At 42.2% G+C, this 20,288-nt stretch overlaps 1 protein-coding gene across 1 annotated transcript in view; it reads right to left on the bottom strand.

Annotated features, from left to right (window-relative positions):
- LOC124595291 (esterase FE4-like) overlaps positions 1–20,288 on the bottom strand; it is an 80,038-nt gene that overhangs the window by 33,397 nt on the left and 26,353 nt on the right. The window contains exons 5-7 of the mRNA XM_047133974.1: positions 13,064–13,249; positions 11,584–11,783; positions 8,412–8,577 (exon numbers count right to left, since the gene is read on the bottom strand). Of these exons, the coding sequence (XP_046989930.1) occupies positions 8,412–8,577; positions 11,584–11,783; positions 13,064–13,249 (552 nt within the window). The remainder of the gene's footprint in view (positions 1–8,411; positions 8,578–11,583; positions 11,784–13,063; positions 13,250–20,288) is intronic.

Genomic DNA, 20,288 nt, shown 5'->3' with positions numbered 1-20,288 from the left:
ACCCTTAAAGTAGTAAACGAGTTTTGCTATTTTGGGAGCAAAGTTTTTGCTATTTTGGGAGCAAAGTAACTGATGATGGTCGAAGGAGAGAGGATATAAAATGTAGACTGGCAATGGCAAGAAAAGCGTTTCTGAAGAAGAAAAATTTGTTAACATGGAGTATAGATTTAAATGTGAGTAAGTCGTTTCTGAAAGTATTTGTATGGAGTGTTGCCATGGATGGAAGTGAAACGTGGACGATAAATAGTTTAGACAAGAAGAGAATAGAAGCTTTCGAAATGTGGTGCTACAGAAGAATGCTGAAGATTAGATGGGTAGATCACATAACTAATGAGGAGGTGTTGAATAGAATTGGGGAGAAGAGGAGCTTGTGGCACGACTTGACTAGAAGAAGGGATCGGTTGGTAGGACATGTTCTGAGACATCGAGGGATTTAGTATTGGAGGGCAGCATGGAGAGTAAAAACCGTAGAGGGAGACCAAGAGATAAATACACTAAGCTGATTCAGAAGGATGTAGGCTGCTTTAGGTATTGGGAGATGAAGAATCTTGCACAGGACAGAATAGCATGGAGAGCTGCATCAAACCAGTCTCAGGACTGAAGATCACAACAACAACATCACTAACGTCGATTTGCAGTAGGATTTTAGAACATATACTGTATTCGAACATTATGAACTATGTCGAAGAAAACGATTTATTGACATATAGTCAGCACGGATTCAGAAAATATCGTTCTTGTGAAAGACAACTAGCTCTTTATACTCATGAAGTAATACATGCTATCGACAGGGGATGTCAAATTGATTCCATATTTTTAGATTTCCGGAAGTCTTTCGACTGTGCCTACGGAGTATCGCCTCAGTTGTGCGACTGGATTCGTGATTTACTGTCAGTAAGGTCACAATTCGTAGAAACAGACGGAAAGACATCGAGTAAAACAGAAGTAATATCCGGCGTTCCCCAAGGCCCTCTATTATTCCTGATCCATATTAACGACGTAGGAGACAATTTGAGTAGCCGCCTTAGGTTGTTTACAGATGATGCTGTCATTTACCGTCTGGTAAAGTCATCAGATGCTCAAACGAACTTGCAAAATGATGTAGATAAGGTATCTGTATGGTGCGAAAAGTGGCAGTTGACCCTGAATAAAGAAAAGAGTGAAGTTATTCTTATGTGTACTAAAAGAAATCAGCTAAATTTCGATTACGCGACAAGTCACACAAATCTGAGGGCTGTAAATTCAACTAAATACTTAGGGATTACAATTACAAATAACCTGAACTGGAACGATGACATATATAATATTGAGGGTAGAGCAAACAAACGACTGCGATTCATTGGCAGAACACTTAGAAGGTGCGACAGATCTACCAAAGAGTCTGCTTACACTACGCTTGTCCGCCCTAATCTGAAGTATTGCTGTGCGGTGTGGGATCCGCATCAGGTGGGACTGACGGATGACATCGAGAAAGTACAAAGAGGGGCAGCTCGTTTTGTATTATCGCGAAATAAGGGAGATAGTGTCATAGACATGATACGTGAATTGGAGTGGCAATCATTAAAACAAAGGTGTTTTTCGTTGCGACGGGATCTTCTCATGAAATTTCAATCACCAGTTTTCTCCTCCGATTGCGAAAACATTCTGTTGGCACCCGCCTACATAGGGAGAAATTATCATCACGATAAAATACGAGAAATCTGGGGTCGCACAGAAAAATTAAAGTGCTCGTTTTTCCCGCGTGCCGTTCGAGAGTGGAACGGTAGAGAGAAAACATGAAGGTTGTTCATTGAACCCCTTTCAGGCACTTTATTGTGAATAGCAGAGTAATCACGTAGATGTAGATGTAGATGTAGACTCAAAGAAATAAAAAGGTTGTTCGCGTTCGGTTACGTTAGGGTAGGTTAATGTTTAACGTCCCGTCGACAACGAGGTCATTAGAGACGGAGCGCAAGCTCGGGTTAGGGAAGGATTGGGAAGGAAATCGGCCGTGCCCTTTCAAAGGAAACATCCGGGCATTTGCCTGAAACGATTTAGGGAAATCATGGAAAACCTAAATCAGGGTGGCTGGAGACGGGATTGAACCGTCGTCCTCCCGAATGCGAGTCCAGTGTGCTACCACTGCGCCACCTCGCTCGGTGTTCGCGTTCGTCTGGGAAACTGAATTCACATTGTATTTGCTGCTAGTGTCGACTTACGGAAGTGAAAAATGGAGATTTCGTAATCAAAGACTTAAAAAATGAATTTTGCCCGACGAACAACGGAAGTCGTGATAATGAATGTTACGAAACTTATATGAAGGTGGGTCAGCCAGATACCCACATGAAATTATGGGAAACTGACCGATGAGATTCTGTGTTAGATTGTTAGCGCCAAGAAAAGAGGTAAAGGGCGATCCAATGGACGATACATTGACGACATAAAGAGGGAAGCAGGAGAAGGAACCGAAAAGCTGAAGAACGCAATGTTTGGAATGATCTGGAACTGGCCACGTATCCAGCAGTGGGTGCTAAATGGCTGCTGCTGACGATGACGAAGAACAGGTTGCGGCTTGTCATCGAGACGCTAACCGATTGGCCGTCCTGGACTGGAAACTTGGTTGATGGACTTGTGATTAAAAATATTGCCACCATCCGTTAACTTTAGGCAGATGACTATTCCACCACCTAGCCACCTCTGAGCTTCACCTCCCTTCAGTGTGTCAATAACTCTCCATTGTTACTCGTCCTATGAATGATGGCTCGATGCCATCTGATCAAGTTGGCTACATCAGTCGCGTTCTCTCATTGTTACTGAACGAACCCTACATCACTTTCAAAGCTGCAGTAATCGAGAATTTATATACGTGTATCCCGATTATCTTGATCATTGTAAGCAACTTTGGATCTAAGGTGTATCAAGCAAATATTCTTCATCTAACAGGGGGATTATCCTTCTAGTATCTTTGTTCGCTACGAACATATGAACTGTTGTACTTTTTTTTCAACAGCATCCTCTGTTTCTTTATTCTGTGATACACGTCCTCCTGTCAAGAACTGTGAGCAAATCGGAAAAGGAGGAAATCGAAATATTTGAGAGATGGTGCGGTAAAAGAATGTTGAAAATTAGATAGATCGATAAAGAATGAGGAGGTTCTCCCCAAATTGGCGAGGAGAGAAATCTTTGGAAGACAGCGATAAAGATGGGATCGGAACGATGGGACATGTGTTACGAAATTAGGGAATGAGTGAGCTGTGGATGGTACAAACTGTAGGGGAAAACAGATATTGGATTGTACCCAACAAATACTTGAAGACGTTGGGTGGAAGTCCTTTTCTGAGATGAGGCTGGCACAGGTGACTGAGTTGTGTCGGGCGCATTCAAACCAGTCATAAGAGCGATTGCCCCAATATTCCCCCCCCCCCCTCCAGCCCGTAATAAAAAAAAAAAAAAAATGCTACTAAAATCTGTTCGGCAAAGTATTGATGGCTGTCCGCAAGTATATCTGCATCCAGTATGATGGAATCCTCGCACATTGCACAAGAACAGTTAAGTATTCACATTATGAGGCAATGGAGAGATCGTCCTCGTGCGTTACACTAATGTAAAGCCCTTTGATGCCAAGGATGTTATGTACTCCGAATAGCATTCCCGATATTACAGCCGGCCGAAGTGGCCGAGCGGTTCTAGGCGCCACAGCCTGGAACCGCCTGACCGCTACGGTCGCAGGTTCGAATCCTGCCTCGGGCATGGATGTGTGTGATGTCCTTAGGTTAGTTAGTTAGGTTTAAGTATTTCTAAGTTCTATGGGACTGATAACCTCAGAAGTTAAGTTCCATAGTGCTCAGCGCCATTTGAACCATTTTTGAACAGACATTACAGAGGATCTTATTGAGACTGAGACATTTGGATCGTCTTTAGTGTCAAGATATTCCATATCGAATGAGGTTCAGAACACACTGTTCAGCACCTATTGTCAACCGATACGTGTATGCGCGTAATTAAAGGAGACATGTGTACAGATATTCTCCATTTTCAGAAACTTAACGGGCGCGTCATGTGTGTAATTCATATCCGACGAGCTAAAAGTAAGTGTTCCTCAGAAAAGATGATGATACACTGTGTGTGTGTGTGTGTGTGTGTGTGTGTGTGTGAGAGAGAGAGAGAGAGAGAGAGAGAGAGAGAGATGCATAATGGCCCCTCTACGACATACCATAAGGTGGCTTTCGGAGTCTACATGGAGATGTAGATGTAGATTGTCCCTCTAAGCTGTTCAGTGAGCTTCTGAAACACACTGTAAAGCTGTTTCTTGTGTGGCTGGTTTCGAAATTATAACAATTCGCCATGTGTTCCAAGAAATAGCTTTTGAATTAATCTGCCACCTCATTCTTTTTCACACTTCAGTATACACGAGTAATACCAATTTACTGTTTTATCTTATTAGATTTTTAATTATAATAGAAGACATCATATATTTTTGCCGTTGCGTAAATGAAATACAAACTACTAGGACCAGTGGAAATGGAAATGAGCGTTGGGCGTCAGTGGCCGGGTGGCCCCTCGCGGGGCAGGTCCGGCCGCCATATCGCAGGTCTTATTACATTCGGCGCCACATTGGGCGACCTGCACGCCGGATGGGGATGAAATGATGAACACAACACCCAGTCCCTGAGCGGAGAAAATCTCCGACCCAGCCGGGAATCGAACCCGGGCCCAGAGGACGGCAATCCGTCACGCTGACCACTCAGCTACTGGGGCGGACACTAGGACCAGTACCGAAGAAGAGTATCGACAATTGTCTAGAAAAACTCTTACATCCATTTAATTTTTCAGTCGCATCAGATATCCTGTATCACCAGTTACGTAGTTATTGTGGATTGAGCGTTTCTCTTTCAGCGTGAGTAATTGTTATGAGTAAAGTGAGGGAAAATGAAACATTGGTCAAATAACTGCTAACAAAATCCTGTTGACCGCAGCTCGTGGTCGTGCGGTAGCGTTCTCGCTTCCCGCGCACGGGTTCCCGGGTTCGATTCCCGGCGGGGTCAGGGATTTTCTCTGCCTCGTGATGACTGGGTGTTGTGTGCTGTCCTTAGGTTAGTTAGTTTCAAGTAGTTCTAAGTTCCAGGGGACTGATGACCATAGATGTTAAGTCTCATAGTGCTCAGAGCCATTTTGAACCAAAATCCTGTTCGTTTTTGATAGCAGTAGTTGTTCCCGTTCTGCACAACTACGTCTCGTATTACAAGCGATTAATCATTACTACAAATTCCATCATATCTACATCTACATCTACATCTACATAAATACTGGACAACGCACCGCATGGCGCATGGCGGAATGTACCTCGGACCACTACTAGTCATTTCCCTGCCTGTCTCACTCCTAAACACACTGTGTGAAAAACGACTGTCTACATGACTCCGTAAGGACGTAACCTCTCTTCTCTTTGTGCTCCTTACATGGAATGTACTTTGGCGGCAATAGAATATTTCCGCCGTCACCTTCAAGCCCCAGTTCTCTTAATATTTCTCATAGTATTCCGTGAAAAGACTGTCGCCTTCTCTTCATTTGAGTTCACGAAGCGTGTCCGTAATGACTGCGTGTCGTTAGAACCTACCAGTAACAAATATGGCAGCCCACGTCTGAATTCCTTCGATGTCTTCTTTTGATGCGTCGTCATATGGATGCGAAACACTCCAGCAGTACTCAAGAATAACTCGCACTAGGGTCCTGCTTATAAATGAATCACATGTTCCTAACCATCTCCCAATAAACCGAAATCGACAATTCACCTTCTCTACAACAGTCCTCATATGTCCGTTCCATTTTGTATCGCTTTGCAACGTTGAGCCCAAAGATATTTAAACGACGTGACAATGTCAAGCTCGACATAACTAATAGTGTATCCGAATGTTACAGATACGTTTTTCCTGCTCCTACACATTAAATTACAGTTTTCTTCATTTATAATTAACTGCCGTTCATCACACAAACTAGAAATCTGATCGAAGTCATCTTGTATACTGCTATAGTCACTCAACGACGACGCCTTCACCAGCAAGCAAGCGAAGATGGCTGCTCATGATGTCCGTCAGACCATAGAGAGTAAAAACGGTCCTATCAAACTTCCTGGACCACTCCTAACGATACTCTTGTCTCTGATAAACACACGACTTCGAGGACAAAGTACTGGGTTCCATTACATAAGATGTCTTCCAGCCACTCACATATATGGAATCTACGAGGCGTGTTTTTTTAAGTAAGTACCGTTTTGAAATTAAAAAAGGACGTGCTGAGATATCTCAATAATTTTATTTTTACATGAAAGCCTGTACCTTAATCTACATTTCTACATAATGTACGTCAATATTGAGGCACTTGTCATAACGTTGCACCAGTTTTTGAATATCCTCCTCATAGAAGTCTGCCGCCTGACTTGTTAACCACTGCATCACCACTGTTTCGACCTCGTCATCGTCTTGAAGACGCTCACCGCCCAAACGTTTCTTCATGTGCACGAAAAGATGGTAGTCACTGGGCGCAAGATCGGGGCTGTACGGAGGATGATCTAGAGTTTCCCATCGAAAAGATGTGATGAGATCTTTGGTCTGATTCGCCTCATGCGGACGGGCAATGTCTTGCAGCAAAACGATGCCTTTGCTCAACTTCCATGGACTGTTGCTTTGATTCTGGTGTGACGTAGGCCAATCGTGTTTCATCACCCGTTACAATTTGGCTTAAGAAATCATCACCGTTGTTGTGGTACCGCTCAAGGAAAGTCAATGCGCTGTCTAAACGTTTGGTTTTGTGCACATCCGTCAACATTTTCGTTACCCAACCTGCGCACAGTTTTCGGTAATTCAAGTGCTCGGTCACAATGCCTTACAAAACACTACGAGAAACATTAGGAAAGTCATCCCGCAAGGAGGATGTCGTAAAACGTCTGTTTTCTCTCGCCTTATTGTCCACTTCCTGCACCAAACTTTCATTAACGGCCGAAGGACGCCCACTCCGTTGTTCATCATGCACATTTGTGCGGCTATCATTAAATGCTCTCACCCACTTTCCTACCATTCCATCACTCATAATGTTTTCTCCGTAAACTGCACAGATCTCACGATGAATATCGGTCGCTTTTAGGCCTTTAGCACTAAGAAATCTTATAACAGCCCGTACTTCACAGTCGGCGGGACTCACTATTATCGGATGCATCTTAAACACTCAGTACACAGCGTAAAAAAGGAAGAATCAGACTGTAATGGCGTCAGTTCGTAGATTAAGGTACAGGCTCTCATGTAAAAATAAAATTATTGAGATATCTTAGCACGTCTTTCTTTAACTTCAAAACAGTACTTACTTAAAAAAACACGCTTCGTATTCCATGTGTTCGACCCTGGTTAACAGTCTGCAGTGGTGCACCGTATCAAGTAAGTTTCAAAAATCTACGGAACAGGAATCTCCCCGTGCTTCGCAGGATATCGTGTGAGAAAACGGTGAGCTGATTTTCGCACAAGCGATGGTTTCTTCATCTGTGCTAATTCGTGCACCAAAGTTTATACTTCTCAAGGAACTATTTCATATTCGAACTGTGAATATATTCAAGAATTATGCAGCAAACCCATGTTAAGAATACGGGACAATTATTTTGCGGGTTCGTTTTTTCACACTTCTCGTACAAGAAGGAGATGCTATGCCTTTTATACAGTCGCGTTTGGTCAAAGGAGTCACAGTTTAGGACATACTTCTCAGTGGATTTCCTGATGACCTGGTTAGCTGCATGTCCCGTGGGTGCGGGGGTAATGATTAGAAACGAGTACGCCATGCATGAAAACATGCATTATCGTTTCGACGATAGAAAAAATTTTCAAAAGACAATATAAAATCTGTCATCCAGTTTCCTATCCAAAGTCGATTTGCTTTAAGAAATAAATCATGGAACAAACCGGCTGTAATAGATTTATTATCAGCGCTGTTAACTAATTTCTCCTATTAGGTATTTTGAAGCGCTTGTGGCAGGCGTCTACCTTCACATCACATGTGGATAAATAGCCAGTACGCATTTAAAGGCACATGTCGCTCACATGTGTGTGTAGCACAAATACAACCAACAGTTGTTTTAAACTCTACAAAGAAGCATCATTAATTCAAACTGGATTACTGGAACTTGTATCTGCTGCAGAAAAATTACGTATTTTTCAGGTATTTCGTATCATCCAGATCTATATTGATGGCTTATTCTTACCTTTACGAAAATACTTGAAAGGACTGTATACCAGCGCTAAGTATTCTAAGCACATGCATTGATTTGTTTACTCATGAATCGGTTTTAATTGCTTTTTGTTGGGGTGTCTCTCAAGCAGAAATTTTGTCTCTAGAAAATTTTAGAAAATGAAAATATATTTCATCATATTGACGAGTAAATATTATCTTACTTTGTGTTTGTTTAAGTCGCTCCATATTAGTGTCACCAGTCATAAAAGGAACCAGGTTGTAGCGGCCTTCAGCGACAAGGGTCCACGGCTCTTCCGTCAGAAACGCACCGTCGTTTTCAGGTTCGGCAGTGGGTGTCCAGATGCACTCGAACAAACTTAGGCTTTCCTGTAACAATGAATTCCTGTTTTTTACCTCGTTTGCTAAGTACATTTAATGAATTACACATTTAAAGAACAATAGAGACATCTAAGCAAAAAATTGTTTTGAGCTTTGGTTTATTCGTACTTAATTTCACGTTAAGTATTATACTGTTATTATCACAACCTCTGCTATTAGTAATTACGTTAATCAGACCACTTATGAGAATGGAAAAATAAATTATTGTATCTCTCAATTAGTATCACAAGTCAGTAGAAAAGGCAGTCAGCCAACGTGCTCTGGAAATTAACACTATGGGTACCGATGTCTGTATTCGATGTTATTGACAGATACCCCACGATATATCTTGATACACATCACTTTATACCTTCGTTATTCGCCATACCTCATCTGTGGTTGCCCCCGCAGAAGAAACAAGGTAGGAACAGATTTGATTTTACAGATAGGTATATATTTGGGTTATAGTGCCGTATACACTGCGAACAGAGGGGTTCACGATCAGCACGCTATTACTATGTTCGCAGGTGTGAACAGCGCTCGCGTGTTCGGTGCTGTCGGTTTTCTGGCGAGCACCAAAGGCGCCATCAGGCTCAGTGCTGACAGCGGTGTTACGTGCCCGTAACTTCTGCGCGCCCTGCCATGTGTTACACAGGATGCTCAACTTTTTCCGGCTCATGCGATGCCTGCGAGCGCACCTTAACGCGGCTAGCTACCTGGAAAAACTATTTCAATGGAAAAAGTTATGGAAGGCGTGGAAGGGGAAAATTTGAACGACCAGACTGAAAATAGTTGATTTTACCGCTTAGTCGGCAAACAGAAATGCATAATACTCCACCCAGTCCCTTGCTTCGCAACTAAACCTCTCGATGTGTCAATGACAGCGCTCGCTCACTAGTTTATTACGTTAGTGTTATTGCGATCTGAAAGAAAACAGAACTTGATTTTATTTCCTTACTTCCGTTATTCGTATTTCGTTGTATTCAGTCTCCATACCGGGCCTGGGGCGTTAGGCTGCATTTTGGATTAGGACTGTAGTATACATCTAGTGCCCCTGGTGTCAGCTGAGAGTTTCTCATTCTGATGCACATGGTCTGCCTGGTTTATCGGCACTCGGCGAGAGAGTGGTGGGTTCCTAAGTCCTTGGGCACAAGGCGAATGTGGATGCAGTTCACACAGCTGTTCCCTGACGCTTTACCTGTTGACAGACACAAGGTGCTGTCCATTGATGAGACTATCTGAGCCAGAATAGAACACTTCATCCGTGGGAATCGTGCACGAATTTTCTGAAACTTTTGGACAAGCGCAGAGAGTGGCTAAGGTATGTAATCCGAGTTATAATCTTAGGTGGATATAAAGTTCCTAACGGATATAGCTGAAGAAAGGCCAGTGAGCTCACATTGTGTATGTCCAATGATTTTGTCCACTTGCATTTAATTTCTTCGTCCTCAGAACTGAATGTTTAACGTTGACTATTCAGGTACTACGCAATCTGTTTCTGCCGCTCTTGAAAAGTATCCTAAATTTCTAAATACTCTTTTTAAATAACACCTCCAGTAATTGATCTTATAACAGCCTTACTGTTACTGTTTCCCTCCAATAATTCAAAAAGTTCTCGTCTATTAGTTACTACGAGTTCATGAGTAGATTCTGTAGCTACTTGCTAGAAGAAATTTTCACAGCGTAAACCTTAATCTTCCTTCCTTCCATTAATATTAATTAAGTAATGTTGACGAAATGGTTAAATGTAAAGAAATGCGATCATTTACAAATTCTGAAAACAAACTTAGTGTAATGATTTCTTAATGTACGGGTCTACACCGTGAGCGGTCGTCTAAATGGTGAAAATTTTAACCACCGTAGGCTGTCAGTTCCATTCCTTTAATGCATCATGCATGTAAATTACATTACTGGCCAGTTTCGGCCTCAGGCTATTACCAGATGTCCGCAAGTAATACCAAAAGTACAGTAAACGGGTATCAAATGCAAGGATCGTTTTACTACCGTAGCGAGGGACAGTAATGTTATGTCACTTTATGATTTGTGTAAGGACATCAAGGACGGAGGCTGTTTTCGACAGTGACATATAAAACTGGCGCAACTTTTAAAAGAATGTAATAAGATCACGTAGCATCATTGCAGCAATAACGAAAGTTTTGTTACGCCTATAAGTATTGTCAACGTCAATCATATAAGAGGCTTAATAAGAATTAACGACACGTACACAACACTGCGATCACATAATTGCAACTCACTCTGGCGATAACTTTGTCTCTGTAAAATGACAGTTCTTAGTATTCTCTGTGCTTGATGTTTGTTTCTCGCGATTTTTAGTGAATATGTCTTACGTATTCACTGTACTTTTGATATTATTTGCAGACATTTGATGATGACTGTAGGCCGAAATTGGCCAGCATTGTAATTTATGTGCGTGGCTCATTAAAGGAATAACCTGACTGCCTACGGTGGTTAAAATGATTCTACCATTTACACAAGCTTGGTGTGGTTAATCAGTTATACTTTTAAAACAGAACGGATTTACGGAATGGAAAAATGGGTAAACCAAAGAAAATACACTACACACATGAAAAGTTAGTCTCCTGCACAACTTGAACCACTTTATACTTAAGCCAATTTGATTTCGTATTCAGTATATTCCAAATTTTAAACCTATTCCTCTGCTTTCACAACGAGAAAAAGAATATCTTCACAAAGAAGTACTGCTAGCTGCAAGAGAGTCATGGATTGTTTCCGATAAAATGCGCCGGACAGGGTTCACTAGTAGTAAAAAAACAGCCTAATAACGCAAATTAGGAGGAGTAAGACTGAGAGTGTAAATAAAAATTTATTTCGATGATAAGAGATTACTGCAACATAACATTTGTAAGTAGCTTTACGACGCTTGTAAATGTATCAGTAAAAATTAATGAATCCCAAGGACATAACTTTCTCTTTGCTCAGAAAGTACAACCACTTTTTGTAGATCAAAGAATGTAGTTAAAATACAGTACATACCTCTTCCGACAGAGCGGCAGTGATGTTCGTCACTAATGCACTCGCCTTTGCAGTTTTGAGGAAATTTAAGAGATCAGTGGAATTTTCGCCAGTATAGCCCAGGTATTTGGCAAACCGCACCGCTCTGTCTGGAGCACTTTTTTTGAACGCCCAAGTGTTTGATGCTGCTCCACTCATCGCTATGGCGTTCTTGAACAGACCTAATGAGCAGTGAAAGCTTACAATTAAAAACAGTAGTTTGGTAGCACTGAAGAGAAACGAATACATTAATGCAGAAAAGGTTAAGACTTCAACCGTTCACTTAAGCCGAGGGGCGACAAGGAAAGAAGGACATTGTTTTCCGTTCAAGAGAGAAGCCATAGACTGTCTTCCGATTGTTATAAGTGAACTAAATTGTGTATTTTTTGCACCATTTCGGTATTCATCGGCGTCTAGATCTCCTGCGTATTCTCCAAATGGACTATCGATTCGGTAGAAAAAAAAAGGCTTTAGTGAAACGTAGTAAAAAATCCATTTGCATGTTGCGAAACGGCTGAAGAAGCCCAAAACCCACAATGTAGTGTAGAGATGCTTACGTCTCCGGTGAACCTGTTCCATGGTACTGCATCGTGTGATCACCTGCGTGGTATGATCGCCTTCGCAGAATATATCTTTCTGAGGTTATGTTGCAACGTTAAGAGAATGATCTGCCTATGCCCGTATTATAAAAAAGTTAGTACTGTATGTCTTTGACAATGGGTGTCTTTATAGATGGAGGAATCTGGTAGGGAGTAAAAAAGGGAACCGTCCCTGCGTGTAGGATAACCTGAAAGTAACTGTATCTAGACGGCCGAACAGAGAATAGAGGCACAGACTTTCTGAATACGAACCGAGTTTTACCATTATGCCTCCTTGCCTTTCCAGACGATATCTATGGTGTCTATGTAGGAGGCACAGATATATGGTTAGAGGAATGAAAACACTCACTTTATTAAGTACGATCGAGACAGTCTAAAGGTGATTGTGCTGTTTCAGTTCATAATTATAGATATGACTGGATCCAGTGATTTCGGGAACCATAGTGACGTGTAAACAGACCTACACACTGTAATGCAAACAATTTATGTTGGACGAAATCGTGGCTGTTATGAGCTTCAACTGATAACGCAATAACTGCGTTTATCGATAAATTGTGACATTGAGTGGTAACAAAGGAAAACTGTATAGACAAATACATATTTTGCTAATTTAAATAAATCCGTCTAATGGTGGTTGTAAATCCTCAAAATTCATAGTGGCGAGATGAATGAGTGCCTGTTCACCTCTCTATGCCTCCTTCACACACACACACACACACACACACACATACACACACACACAAGGGCGCGCTCACACACACACACACACACACACACACACACACAAAATATATATAAATGTAAGTTTCTTGTGAAGAGGTCTTCTAGATGAACAATTAGTTTGAGAAATCTACAGTAGTTACCTTTGCTCAATGGAGATAGAACGTGGTAATGAACGGATGCACCTCCAGCGCTTTGTCCGAAAATGGTTACTTTTTGTGGATCACCACCAAAAGCCTCTATATTCCTCTGCACCCAACGAAGTGCCTCTGTCTGGTCCTTAAGACCCATGTTCCCAGGGACCAGATCATCTCCGGTACTTAGGAAACCTACGATAATTCATTGTTGTGAGGTAAAGGGCACACTTAGACACATACTAACAAACTAATAACATAAAAACTTCTGTGCTAAATGCTCAGAAGTCGAAATCTAGGATTTGTGCCAGCACATTTCTAAGGGGATTACACTGTATTACGTTAATGCTTTTCATGTAGCGTTATTTGCCGAAATAAACCCAAATTATACATGTACAAAACATACACCGAAGCTGCGGTTTTTTTCAGTTTACAAACATTAATGTTCTTCATAAGTTACAGAAAGAATTACATTTAAATTAGGCACCAGCGCTTTGTCAAGACTTTGAGAAGCAAAACATTCAAACTCTGAACTGTAGCTATTATAACTGACACTTGTATCTCCGCATAACTGAATATGTACAGAATGTGTGTGAAATCTTATGGGACTTAACTGCTAAGGTCATCAGTCCCTAAGCTTACACACTACTTAACCTACATTATCCTAAGGACAAACACACACATCCATGCCCGAGGGAGAAGTCGAACCTCCGCCGGGACCAGCCGTACAGGCCATGACTGCAGCGCCAGAGACCCCTCGGCTAATCCCGCGCGGCTGAATATGTACACACACATCTTTCGAAATTATTATGTATTTTGCTATTAGATAGCATTCGTGACACCATATCATGTTAACGTTAATCTAGTGTCAACTTTAATACTTTATTGCGTTTTTGTTGTTCCGTTAGTTGCATATGTAAAAGTAATAATGAGAAGGAAAAGATTACGAGTTTTGCAGTAGAATTCAACTTTTGCTGTCATATTTTTTCAGAGTAATATGGAATCAAGGTACTGGGAATCAGAGTACTTTCGGAACACCTCTTCCTGTGGGTAAAAGTGAAAGTAAAATTGATGCTGGAAGGTAGGCCAGCTCACAATGGCATTTTACTCGAATAGTATTGCTGAATACATTGCACAAAGTCGTGTAGACACTACCGTAAAAGAGAATAATATGAACGCCAACTGAAAACCTAGATACAATAGTTGGGAAACTGCTCTAAAACCTTCTTGAGCCATTGTGCGTTCACATCTTGTGTGTAACGAATCGTACAGTCTGAGAATCGCTAGAAGCTAGCTGGAGGATGCTTCGTGGACGGAAAAGGCTGACTGCCCCAGACAGTGAGAATGTAATTACGAGACAGCTTCCTGTAAGTGAAGAAAACTACGAGATTTCCCACTGTCGTGAATGTAATCAGTTCTGGTGGTAAGGCGCTGGCGCGGCACCGCACCCTCTACTGCATATTCACACTTCGGTCAAAGCCATCTGTCTGCAAACCACAGCGTCATGTTATACCCGAATTTGGCTTTAGCTCATCCACCGATCGAAAACGCAGCTCACTGCAAATTAACAAAAACTTGAATTTGAATCTCATCTTACAAATCTTTTCAAACGCTTTAGTTCAGCAACATTTCCTCTGAGTATAATAGCTGATTTTGGTTATGAAATCATTTGAAAATTTACTTCGCAATTTTCCGCTGATCGATGTGGTATGGAACAGTTCTCTGGGAGATTTCCACACACAGACACAAAGTGATTGTTCACCGTACAGAATATGGATGATACCAATGCTTCATTTGTGTGGACATAGCGTGAATAGTTGCCCTATATTTACTGGAGACATTTTAAATAAATGCAAGGAAGTGTGTATTTTTGTCACGAAACGTGTGTCATGTAAAATATCGTCAGCGGTCTGCAGTGAAATATATTTACAGTTGGCATGCTTTCTAAATCTAAAAGGATATACAAAGACATCTTTATGTTCATAGCAGGAATTGTTGTCTGCTTGTCCATTTTTGAGTTACTCTGTTGTTGGACACTGCCGCTTTGTTTGCATACGCTGACATTGCTTTGCAGATCTCCAAATTCACTGATGTGAAATATGACGCAACGTAACACCACTGATTTTGTTTACATATTTCTGGCTAAACACGTCCCTCGTTATTTTTTTTATTTTGTGTGTGTGTGTGTGTGTGTGTGTGTGTGTGAGTAATGTTGCCACGAAAAGAACATAAAAAAAAACAGTAGCGCTGCTATGTTGTGTCGTCGTTTTGCATGAAGAAATGTGTACAATAGAAAAGCAATGTGGGATTATGGAAATACTTTAGCAGTGCCACACGATGCAACACATAAAAAATATGCAAGCAGACGACATTTGCCGATGTAAGCGAGAATGGACCCGAGATACCCTAAGTGAAATCCACATCTTTTGTAACAAACTGTTTGTAGATCTAGAAATCAAATAAAATAGTAAATATGTTTGATTGCAGACCACAAATGATGTTTTATATCAAGAAAACGAAACCCTTTTTGTGACGTATATATGACATTTCTTATAGTTACACAGATCGATTTAATAAACTTTAGTGAAGAAAACATCAGGTAACCATTCTAGAAATTAAAATGGGCAAAACATTAAAAAAAAATTTGCATACCAACCAGAACCTCTCAGTACACGTACTTTTTTAGGATATTTGTTGCGATCAATGAGGCACAATTTGAAGATAATCGTAACATTCATAAATTTACTGCTAAGAACACAAGTAGCATCGACTGGCCACAACTTAACTGTACACTCGCACAGAAAGGAACAAAGTATGCAACCATGAAAAAATGTTTAGCCACCTACCATGTGAGGTGAAGGTAGACAGTAAAATACTCGTACTTTAAAAAAAAAACCGACATCATTTCCACTTGACATTTCATTCTGTTCGACAGAAGAAAATTGTGAGCGATAGTATAAATTAAAAAGGGGGGGGGGGGGGGAAATTCAGTTACGTAAATGGCCACGACGTAACTACACTCCTGGAAATTGAAATAAGAACACCGTGAATTCATTGTCCCAGGAAGGGGAAACTATATTGGCACATTCCTGGGGTCAGATACATCACATGATCACACTGACAGAACCACAGGCACATAGACACAGGCAACAGAGCATGCACAATGTCGGCTCTAGTACAGTGTATATCCACCTTTCGCAGCAATGCAGGCTGCTATTCTCCCATGGAGACGATCGTAGAGATGCTGGATGTAGTCCTGTGGAACGGCTTGCCATGCCATTTCCACCTGGCGCCTCAGTTGGACCAGCGTTCGTGCTGGACGTGCAGACCGCATGAGACGACGCTTCATCCAGTCCCAAACATGCTCAATGGGGGACAGATCCGGAGATCTTGCTGGCCAGGGTAGTTGACTTACACCTTCTAGAGCACGTTGGGTGGCACAGGATACATGCGGACGTGCATTGTCCTGTAGGAACAGCAAGTTCCCTTGCCGGTCTAGGAATGGTAGAACGATGCGTTCGATGACGGTTTGGATGTACCGTGCACTATTCAGTGTCCCCTCGACGATCACCAGTGGTGTACGGCCAGTGTAGGAGATCGCTCCCCACACCATGATGCCGGGTGTTGGCCCTGTGTGCCTCGGTCGTAGGCAGTCCTGATTGTGGCGCTCACCTGCACGGCGCCAAACACGCATACGACCATCATTGGCACCAAGGCAGAAGCGACTCTCATCGCTGAAGACGACACGTCTCCATTCGTCTCTCCATTCACGCCTGTCGCGACACCACTGGAGGCGGGGTGCACGATGTTGGGGCGTGAGCGGAAGACGGCCTAACGGTGTGCGGGACCGTAGCCCAGCTTCATGGAGACGGTTGCGAATGGTCCTCGCCGATACCCCAGGAGCAACAGTGTCCCTAATTTGCTGGGAAGTGGCGGTGCGGTCCCCTACGGCACTGCGTAGGATCCTACGGTCTAGGCGTGCATCCGTGTGTCGCTGCGGTCCAGTCCCAGGTCGACGGGCACGTGCACCTTCCGCCGGCCACTGGCGACAACATCGATGTACTGTGGAGACCTCACGCCCCACGTGTTGAGCAATTCGGCGGTACGTCCACCCGGCCTCCCGCATGCCCACTATACGCCCTCGCTCAAAGTCCGTCAACTGCACATACGGTTCACGTCCACGCTGTCGCGGCATGCTACCAGTGTTAAAGACTGCGATGGAGCTCCGTATGCCACGGCAAACTGGCTGACACTGACGGCGGCGGCGCACAAATGCTGCGCAGCTAGCGCCATTCGACGGCCAACACCGCAGTCCCTCGTGTGTCCGCTGTGCCGTGCGTGTGATCATTGCTTGTACAGCCCTCTCGCAGTGTCCGGAGCAAGTATGGTGGGTCTGACACACCGGTGTCAATGTGTTCTTTTTTCCATTTCCAGGAGTGTATTTGTAAACATGTTGGCACGTTGTACGTCGTTGAGAGTTCACGAGAATATGATCCATGGAGCATGCAAACATTAAGCCGAACTAAACTTAAGCCTGGTGTGGAACATGGCTGTACAGCCCCACGTTCGGCTTCACCAGTCTGTTGCTGGTTAGGGAGCTCCATGAACTCGCTCAGGTCGCCATGATGAAAGTCGGATTCGGATCGATTGGGGAGACACATTTTGATAACAAACAAGACATTTGAAATACAGGGAGTAACTAATGAGAGGCTAGAATGTTTCGTACTCTGATCTTCAGCCAAGACTTTGCAATAAGCCAAGAAATTTGTGGACCAACCATTGATGTAATTCTGCAGCTGGGCTCTGCAATAGTGGTGTTGTAGTAACCTGCAATGCGGCGTTTCCAGCAGTGTGTCATTATTGGTTGAGAATGAAAATTTGGATAAAGTAGAAGATACAATAGAACTGGTATTTTTGATGAAGTAGCTGAATGAAACAATTGCTGTCAAAAATGCCTGTCAAAAAAAAATAGGGAAACACTGAAGAGGAAGATGTAGATACAGTGTGTGAAGGAACCAACGGGAATCCAATTTAATTTTATAACTGAAGTGGACTGTTTATAGTGGTTTTCAGTTTATGCATCAATGGATAACTTCTGCACGGAATGTCATCTGCTCCCGGGGCCATGTTTCGACTTAGGTCTTTCAGTGTTCTGTCAAATGCTCCTCATAGTATTACATCTTTGATCTTTACCTACGTCCTCTTTCAGTTCCGTAATACTGCCTTCAAGTTCATCTCCTTAGTATAGACCCTCTATAGATTCCTTCCACCTTGCAACATTTCCTTCTTTGGTTATGACCAGGCTTCCATCTGAGCTCTCATATTCGTACATCTGCTTCTCTTTCTTCCAAAGGCCTCTTTAATTTTCCTGTAGGCTGTAACTGTCTGTCTCGTAGTGCTATAAGCTTCTTAATCGTTACATTTGTCCTCTAGCCATTCCTGCTTAACCATTTAGCACATCGTATCAATCCCAATTTTAGATGTTTCTTTCTCTTTGCGTGCTTCAGTTGCTACATTTTTATGTTTTCTGCTTTCATCAATTAAATTCAGTGTCTGTTACGTTATTCAAGGATTTCCACTAGGCGTTGTCTTTTTGTCTTCGAGGTCCTCCGCTGCCTTCATTATTGCATCTCTCGAAGCTACCTATTCGTCTTCTACTGTATTCCTTTCGCCTGTTCTACTCAATCGTTGTCTAATTCTTCCTCTGAATCTCTCAGAAACCTCTGGTTCTTTCAACTTATTTAATTACCACCTTCTTAATTCATTACCTCTTCGCAATTTCTTCAGTTTTGGTCTACAGTCTGTAGTGTTTCCTTTCCTCGGGGTTCTGCCGTGAAAATATAAAACAGAAAATCTGATTGGGTTTTGAATTTTGGTGGTTTCAGTTGCGGATAAGGCGGACTTCGTATTGTTGATTGAGATAGTGCTGTAATTTGACCGTGCATGGCAGACCGGGTCGGCAACACTACAAAAAGCGACTGTACGGAAATAGCATCAGAAACTAGTGGAAATTTACCTTATAATCTTGTTAGAAACGCAGTACTAATTACAATATAGTCTTCATGGCTGTCCGACTAATTTCTCTTGTAGGACGACCCGTCTTTCACTTTTCTCCGTCTGTTGAAAACTTCTTCAAGTTGTCACTGTCATGATCAATTTACAAATTTGGCGGTAACCACCTCGAATCACTATTGAAACAACCTCGCTTTGTAAGATAACTTTAATTTCCACCCAAAATCACATTCAACACAGCGCCGAAAAATACTCGTCTTTCGTATCAAGACAAGAGAGAGAGTAATCTATTAGCTGTTAAAAACAAAACCTACGCAAAAGTAAAAAAAAAAAATCAAAATTATTTATAAAAATCGGTCGCTGGCGCAGCGCTCTTCCGCATGCGCGGACGTAAATTATATCTTTGTATTGGGGGACGCGCGGTAGTCAAAGTACCATTACAAGTCAATAACCAATAAATTGCGGGCAGACTGCACATCTGCCCCTGCAAGCGTCTTACAATTCAAAATCTGTTTCCGGAAGGTCTGTCTTACCATTATATAGTCAATCTTAAACCTTGCGGTACCTCCAGGTCACTTCCATGTATACAGCCTTGTTTCGTGACTCTTAAACCAAGCCTTATCCTCAGTTGGCGGCTTCCTCATTTATTCCTTTCCATACTCACCTACTATTTTTCATTCTCTTTCTTTTCCCACGAGCGAATTCCATTCCCTCGTCACAATTAAATTATTGTCTCCGGTAACTATCTGAACGATTTCTTTCATCTCATTACACATTTCTTGAATCTCTTTGCCATCTGCGAAGATAGTTGGCATACAGACTTGTAGTACAATGGTGGCTGTGGGCTTCATGTATATCTTGGCTGCGGTAATGGGTTCACTACGGAGTCCTTAGTAGCTTATCCACATTCCTATTATGTTATTCATTATTAAACCTACTCCTGCATTATCCGTATTTTTTTCTATTTATAACCCTATGTTCACCTGATCATATGTCCTGTTCTTCCTGCCACCTAGCTTCAGTAATTCCAACTTAATCTAACTTGAAACTATTAATTTTTCTTTTTAAATTCTCTAACCTATTCGTCCGATTAAGGAATCTAACAACGCTCGCTGCGAATCGTAGAACGCCAGTTTCGTTTCTCCTGATGTGTAAAAAGGCAAAAGAGGGGGATGGCAGCTCTAGAGTACTGATAGGTAAGGGATAATCTGTCGGTATTCCA

The sequence above is a fragment of the Schistocerca americana genome, chromosome 2 (assembly GCF_021461395.2).
Source record: "Schistocerca americana isolate TAMUIC-IGC-003095 chromosome 2, iqSchAmer2.1, whole genome shotgun sequence".
Classification (NCBI taxonomy): domain Eukaryota; kingdom Metazoa; phylum Arthropoda; class Insecta; order Orthoptera; family Acrididae; genus Schistocerca; species Schistocerca americana.
The sequence above is the reverse complement of the archived record's forward strand: the minus strand, read 5'-3'. Positions and strand labels throughout refer to the sequence as shown.